This window comes from Camellia sinensis, chromosome 3, assembly GCF_055761805.1.
Source record: "Camellia sinensis isolate YWXY chromosome 3, ASM5576180v1, whole genome shotgun sequence".
Lineage (NCBI taxonomy): Eukaryota > Viridiplantae > Streptophyta > Magnoliopsida > Ericales > Theaceae > Camellia > Camellia sinensis.
The window spans coordinates 208,384,937-208,392,786 of NC_138963.1; the positions used below are offsets into that span (position 1 = coordinate 208,384,937).

Sequence of the window (7,850 nt, forward strand, 5' to 3'; positions counted from 1 at the left end):
CAAGGATCCTCTAGAGTGAAATTTCCCTAAAGTTTCCTAGAGTGCTACATTGTGTGGTTGAGATTTACTGGCAAGTCACATAAGAAAAATTGATGTGACTTGCCAATAAATCTCAACCACACAATGTAACACTCTAGAAAACTTTAGAAAAAAACCACTTTAGAGGATCCTTGCTCTAACCCATGAGCCCTATACTAAAAAAAAAAGAGTAATATTAGAGACTTACATTTGAGATTTTCAAATATATCGTCAATGATGTAATAAGAAAGTAAAGTCTCACATAATTGAATATGTAACAAATTAAAAATTGATACCTATCATTTCATATCATTGTGAGTGAAATTATAAAAATTTTATTAAGGGTTTCAAAAATTTAGAAGGAAAAAAAAAAAAAAAACTCACTCGCTAGAAGTTTCATTATGATATCCAAGAGGTCCATTATTGATTCCTTTATGTTAAACTTCTACTCTCACCTAATTATTCAAACCCACGATTCTCTCATGGTCTATCCTATAATTCTCATGTATAACGTTCTACAAAAGAAAAAAAAAAAAAAAAAGTAAAAAAAGAAGGGGTTCTACCGTACCAAATGGGTCAAAGAAAATTTCATCACCATATTTTTCAGCCTCAAAACATGAAAAATGAAGTCATTGAATATTTTTTTTTTAATGACAAATAAAGAGTCTATAAATACCCTCATCTTATCAAAGATAATTCACTACTACTTTGGAATTTTTATTATTTCTATCTCTCAAGTTTCTATACTATAACTACAATTTTTTTTTTATTCAACGCTCTCTAAAGAGTCTGCAAATATTTTCTCGTATTGTACACATCTTCTCTCTTGAATAAATCTCGCATGGAAGGAGCAAAATTACCTTTGCAACCTCCAACTTATGGTGATCTAATCACTATTCTTAGCATTGATGGAGGTGGAATAAGAGGGATTATCCCAGGAACAATCCTTAACTTTTTGGAGTCTGAGCTTCAGGTAGAATAAAGGGTTCAGTTTATTTTACTCTTTCAATATTCATTGAATATCACTTTTATTTATTTTTTTTTTTCTTCTCAACTTTAAAACTGCGTAGTTGAACTACTCAATTATAAAAAATTGTTTCACTTTCACCCTTTTAGATTTTTTTTTATTTATTTATAGCTTCATTTGGCATGAGCTAAGTCAATAAAGATAAAAATACTAATTTATCCAATAAGACAAAATGTCATATTCAAATTATAATCATTTTACTTTTTCTTTGACAATTATCAAATCAATTAAAAAAAAGTCAAATTTTATCCTAAACACAACTTTTTTAGCTAGATTAAAATAACAATAACAAAAAAAAAAAAAAAAAAATTCAAAAAGCCATGCTAAATTAGTTAATCTCAAATGAGGGCTGTATGATTTTAAAGGCAAGAGAGTAAAACAATATTTAATGATAATTGTAAGGGATACACTTGAAAGGGATGGATGGGCCGATATTGCCTCCACTCGACCAGGGTGGGTCTAGTTGTCTCTATTACTATTATTCTTATTGGTCTTGGAGTACCATACCAACATTTTAAGTTTACGCTCCGTGACTATTAAATAATTATTCGTTTTAGAATTAATTTGTTAAATCATAACCAAAATCTTCTTGTACTTGTGCAGAAATTAGATGGTGAGGATGCAAGAATTGCAGACTACTTTGATGTGATTGCAGGAACAAGCACAGGAGGTCTTGTGACAGCCATGTTGACTGCCCCAAATGAAAAGAATAGGCCCATGTATGCTGCAAAAGACATCAAGGCCTTCTATCTTGATCAATGCCCTAAAATCTTCCCGCAGGAAAGGTGATAATATATATATATATATGAAAAATGATATATATATAGCTTGATGCATAATATAAATCCATTACTATATGTTAACACATGTCACCAATTTTCAAGCAACAGCTATCCATTTGCTAATGCTACAAAAGTAATAAGAGCCATATCAGGACCCAAATATGATGGCCAGTATCTTCATCATCTTCTTAAAGAGAAGCTCGGAAATAGGAGGTTGCACCAGACATTGACTAATATTGTAGTTCCAACTTTTGACATCAAGCGACTCCAACCAACCATCTTCTCCACCTATGAGGTTTTTATGTCTTTGATTCTTGGTTTTAAGATATCGATGTGTTAAATTCGTACCATTTGTTCCCAAAACTTAAAAACTCTATGTACCAAAGTTGAATTCTTTAGTCTATATGTGTTAACCTACTTTGTATGTATTGTTTAGGTGAAGAAAAATCCAAGTCTAGATGCCTTACTCTCAGATATATGCATTGCAACATCAGCTGCACCAACTTATCTTCCAGCACATTATTTTGAAACAAAGGACTTTTTAGGGAAAGCGAGGCAATTTAATCTTATTGATGGCGGAGTAGCAGCTAATAATCCGGTATTTACATAATTTTTTGGCATTAATTGAAACTTAGATAATGCGCATTTTGTAATTCTCTCAAAGAAAAGATTTATCAGAAAAATCAAATTTTATTGATTCAGTCAAAATTTTTATATTTATTGGTTGCAGACACTAGTTGCAATTGCTGAAGTGACAAAGGAGATTAATCGGGGGAATTGTGATTTTTTCCCGATAAAGCCAACAGAATATGGCAGATTTCTTGTTTTATCACTTGGAACTGGTACATCAAAAGCCGATGACAAATACAAAGCAGATGAAGCAGCTAAGTGGGGTGTTTTGGGGTGGTTAAGTAACGATGGTTCCACTCCACTAGTGGATGTATTCACACAAGCAAGTGGTGATATGGTGGATTTTCACATCTCTACAGTTTTTCAAGCCCTTCATTCTGAAAATAATTATCTCCGAATTCAGGTATTCATGCACCCGAGCTCAATACGCCATACAAACAAGTTGAGAATAAATGCTAAAAAAAGAATCAATAATAAATATATATTATGATTTTTTTTTTCCCATGCAACTTAGACCTTGTTTCGGAGATTTTTTCTTTTAGCAACTTTTTTTTTTTTTAAAAAAAAAAAAAGATGAGAAAATTGTCAATATTATTTTAGTTTTGAGGTTTGATTGCATCATTTGAGAAAAAGTACATTAAAAACCAAAATAAAAATAAAAATGAAGAAAGGCATTTATCAAATGGGCACTTAATTTAGATGTAAATTGGCTCGAGTGATATTAATTGGCAAAAAAAAAAAATGCAGGATGACACATTAAGCGGGCAACTATCATCGGTTGATGTTGCAACAAAGGAGAACTTGGAAAATCTTGTGAAAGTTGGTGAGGGATTGCTAAAAAAGCCAGTTTCAAGGGTAAATTTACAGACTGGTTTAAATGAACCTTCTAATCAAGGCACTAATGAGGAGGCTCTCATAAGGTATTTTAAAAATTATTCTTGTAGTATCTAATAATTTATATTAAAATTTTAATACAATTATAAACTTATTCTTATTGTTATCTTTGCTTAATTTCGATAGGTTGGCTAAAATACTCTCCAAGGAAAAGCGGCTTCGCCATGCCAAATCACCTCGAGGATGTATTGCAAAGTCCAACGGGTGTTCTTAAAGATTAAATTTCATTTTATATTATAAATGTTTAATCAGACTTTGTTTTATTTATGGGTGGACAACTCATTATATATTGGTGTGGAAATTCATCAATAGTTAGGCGCTAGTATGAATAAATCACAGGTGTGATAGTCAAAGTTAATGTAAATCAGTCCAATATTGTTTTTTTTTTTTATATATATTATCAATAAAGCGAAAATTTCATTAAAAATATGAAATTACAGAGAGATTCAAAAAGGATAAACTATTCCTATTTTTTTTTTGATCAGCAAAGAAAAAGAATTTTATTGATGAAGAAGAAAGCTAACACATCAATAAAGGGAAAAGAGGATGAGTGCAAAAGCATCATAGTGAGCCAAATCAATCCCAATTAGGTTGGCACTAATAAGACCGCCTAATCATATGCAGCACACCATCAAGAGTTGGTGAGGAACCAACCACAACCACAACCACCCAGAACAACCTCACCTAAGTAAAGACTAGCCAAGCCTAAACAAAACAGATAACCCAAAACTAGCAGCCTAATTAAAGAAAGACAACTTGGAAAATCAACACCATACAGCAGAACTGGTAGCAGAATTAATAGCAAAACTAGCAGAACTGATAGCAGAACTGATAGAAGCACCCCTGATAGCAGAACTGAGAGCAGAACTACCGGCAGCCACACATTCAGTAGACCTCAAAGACAGCCAGCAAGCAGACCTGAAGCAGCAACATACAGCAAACAGCATACTACAAACAGCATACAACAAACAACAATCCATACAGTTCCCCTGCAGCCCAAAATACATTAGTATCATATAGCATCAGACCTGCACTCATATGAGCTGCACCCCTTCCCCTGCACCACACAGCACCATTGAGCAGACCGCAAAGCAGTATGACATACAGCAGCACACAACAGCATGCCTCCTATACCAGACAACCTCTTACCTGAGAAGTTACGTATTTCTTGCGTAGAATACATGTTCTTCAACAACGTGCTTATTTTGTAAATTTTGCTCATATGTTCTCTATATGTAGTATGATCATGATCAATTACAGAAGGGATTGAAGACCAGCCCAGCATATCAGCAAACAGAGCATAACAGCAGTAACCAGACATAGCAGTCCAAAAGCAGAACATAACTAACAGCAGATTCAACCACCATTTCTGATTTAGTATTGCTCGTATTTACATAACCAACCCTCGATCTCATTTTATAATTATGAAAAAAAAAAATTAAATATATCTTAACTACACAACACTACACTGCACCCAAACGCTGTGAATCCCCCAAAATCTTCGATCCTCACACCATTTCTTGTCTCCCACGCCTAGCAAACACTCCCCACAGCTCCCAAGGCACAACATCTGCTTCCCATGCCAACATTCTGAGTTCCAATGCGTCCGTTTCCGAAGAAAAACCAAACGCCGCTGCCGTCTAGAACAAGAACGCCGATCACCTCCCATGGCCAAAAACCCTCCATCCAAGGCCGAACACCACCCGAAGAAGCTACTCCAACCACCCCAGCAACCTCCTACGCTACTCCGACGACCCAAGAACACCGCCGAAACACCCCAACAACCTCCGACCACCCATACATCGAACACCCAAGAACATCCCCAACAACCGCCAAACCCTCCACACTTTCATCGAACACCTAAAGTCCAACATTAGTTTACACTATTTTAATTAATACAAAGAAAAATTCACGTGACTAGAATTTGTATTTTGAAAATTATCCTGAAAGTGAAATAAATATATGGCGAAAATTATTTTAATGGTTAAAAGTATTATTATTATATTATTAATAATAAAATTATATATTTAGTAATGAATTATTATACTTTTGGGACACAAGCTTTTTTAAAATAAATTCCTTTTAGCATGAAATTAGTTTGTATAGTTATTAGCAATATATTTTTTTTATAATTTTGTCACTATTTTTTTTTAAATGTCACTAAAGTGTATCTAATAGTGATATTTTTAGTGACAATTTATATGATTGACTGGAATTGATTTCTTAATATTTTTTTAATAAAATTTTTACATAAGAAAGTCTAGTCTTTAAAACCTTTATATGTTGGAGTGGATATTGACCGGTTGATATTGAATATAAGAGTGATATTATGTGATGGTAATTATGGTAGTAGAATTACATAATTTGATTAGTGGAAGATAAAAATTATTCACTTAATTTTATTTATAGTTTTTTTTATTAGTGTTGGACCCATGAGGCTTATCACAGGTCTCATTTCGATAATTCAAACCATTCAATATGCAGAGCTTGTCGAATATTTTATCCTTATACAAAATCATATTAAACGGATATCGATAGCCCTTAGTTCAAAACACATTTTTTTAACAATTTATTTTTAAAAGGGTCTAGCTTGTCTTATGTTGATTTCAAGACTGGACCTGTATAGTTCGGCCCATGGGCCCATTTTTGGGCTCATTTTTGATAATTTGAACCGTTCAATGTGTAAAACTCGTTGAATACTATATCCCGTAACAAATTATATAGAGCGGATATCGATAGCTATTTGATCAGATCAGATTTGCATTGAAAAAAATAAATAGTGAAAAAATAAACGATTGATGGAATTCTAATCCGATTAAATAGCCATTGATATCCGATCAACGTGATTTTTTACAGGAATATAATACTCGACGATTTCTACGCATAGAATGGTTCAGATTATTAAACGGAACCCAAAAATGGGCCCATAGGCAGGACTGGACGGGTCCAGTCTTGATCTCAACATGAGACAAGATGGACCCTTTTAAAATCATATTTACCATTGATAAAATATGATCTAATTAAAAGGCTATTTGTACGGGAAAGAAATAAACCTTCTCGTATAATCCTGTTGACCAAGTCTGCGCTCCTCCGTACGACGTCGCCTTATCACCTGAAAACACAAACGTGAGCTAGCCGGCGGGTGTGTGCCGGAAACCTCTCCGATGCCTAAGTCAGCAAACTTGACAAATAGACAAAGCTCTGTGAATTCAGAAAGCAAAGTTGTATATTACCTCTCCCAAGGTGATGTTTGTGAGCTTTTATAGGTTTCGCGTGGCACAATCCTAGTAGGACTTCTATTCCTCCATGCCGAGTCCTTCTAAGATTCATACTCCTGAAGGATAATGCTTATCCCTCAACACCCCCCTCACTGCTTAAACCAAGTGAGATGGTTTTACCATGGCCGAACTACCACACGACCGAAGTAAACACGACTCTGCTTAGCCGCAGAGTGAGCCGAACTATCCTTAATTCGGCTCTTCCCCATACTATTCTTACTTCGGCTTCTCATGTACAACTCATGGTATAGTCAGACCGAACTAACATGTCAAGACCGGTTCAACACTAGGACCGGTATAACTCCGAAGCATCTCTAGGCCAGTAACTACAATCTTCTTTCGGACCGGACTAACTCCAAAACATCCACAAGACTGGAGTAACTTATACGGCCATTCTACTCGGCCCTTCGTACTGCGGCCCAAAACAGCCCATTTACCTAGCTCGGCCCAATTTCCATATAAATTACCCTCTCAATTGCCCCTTAATTCCATCTGTGTAGCTTGATAGGGATTACCTGTCTATAAACCAGGCTAAAGTTTTAGCCTTTCCAGCCGAGCTAATACTTTAAGCCTGCAGAGCCGAGCTAGCACTAAGCCGAACTATCCTTATCTGGTCAGAACGTCGCTTCAATCACAGCAACTGAAGCGCTTCCCTTTCCAAATGACATGTGGCAGGCTCTGATAGGCTGGGGGCAGCTGTCACGCCGCCCTCGTACTACGAAAAATTTGAACAGTTCCCGCTTTTTCTCTTTCGTCCCTTCTTTTACACAAAACACCTTCTATATTTTGGATTAACCACTCCATTATTACATCTCTTCTCTCTCCATCCCGTGTTCTTGCTGTTTTTCCGTTGCACTTGAAGAGACTATGACTTTGCTGCCATTTTTCCCATCTTCAGTGTTTCTACGTCTTCGTTTGGTAAGCAACCGGAATCTGTCTATCTTTCTTTGCTTTTATTTACTTCAATGTAGCTTGTTTCGTGTGTTTTTTGTAAAATACAAAACACATTTCTGTTTCTACTTTTCATGGGTCTTGTATTTTCTGGAAAGAATCTTCATAAGAAAACTATGAATATCATGAAGCAACCTGTAGAACGCAGTTTTGATCCAGAAACTTGTCCCAATCGAACTAGGACTCCGTTTGTGCTATATATGTAGATCAATTCAGACAATAACCGAACTAGAACTCATAGAAATAACAATAGTTTCAGTAAGTTACCAA

The 7,850-nt window shown here is 35.1% G+C and overlaps 1 protein-coding gene across 1 annotated transcript; it reads left to right on the top strand.

Moving 5' to 3' along the window:
- Window positions 1-716: 716 nt before the first annotated feature.
- On the top strand, window positions 717-3,778 carry LOC114270335 (patatin-like protein 2). The gene is made up of 7 exons (XM_028211803.2): window positions 717-991; window positions 1,649-1,830; window positions 1,936-2,122; window positions 2,264-2,425; window positions 2,558-2,860; window positions 3,205-3,377; window positions 3,478-3,778. Exons 1-7 carry the CDS (start codon window positions 860-862, stop codon window positions 3,563-3,565), a joined length of 1,227 nt encoding a protein of 408 aa, XP_028067604.1. The 5' UTR covers window positions 717-859; the 3' UTR covers window positions 3,566-3,778.
- The last annotated feature ends 4,072 nt before the right edge of the window (window positions 3,779-7,850 follow it).

Excerpts from the sequence above, each read along its gene's own strand:
- LOC114270335 (XM_028211803.2), top strand. The coding sequence starts at position 860 with ATGGAAGGAGCAAAATTACCTTTGCAACCTCCAACTTATGGTGATCTA. Across the intron at positions 1,831-1,935 it reads AAAATCTTCCCGCAGGAAAG|CTATCCATTTGCTAATGCTA; the intron begins GTGATAATATAT and ends TTCAAGCAACAG. Across the intron at positions 2,861-3,204 it reads ATAATTATCTCCGAATTCAG|GATGACACATTAAGCGGGCA; the intron begins GTATTCATGCAC and ends AAAAAAATGCAG.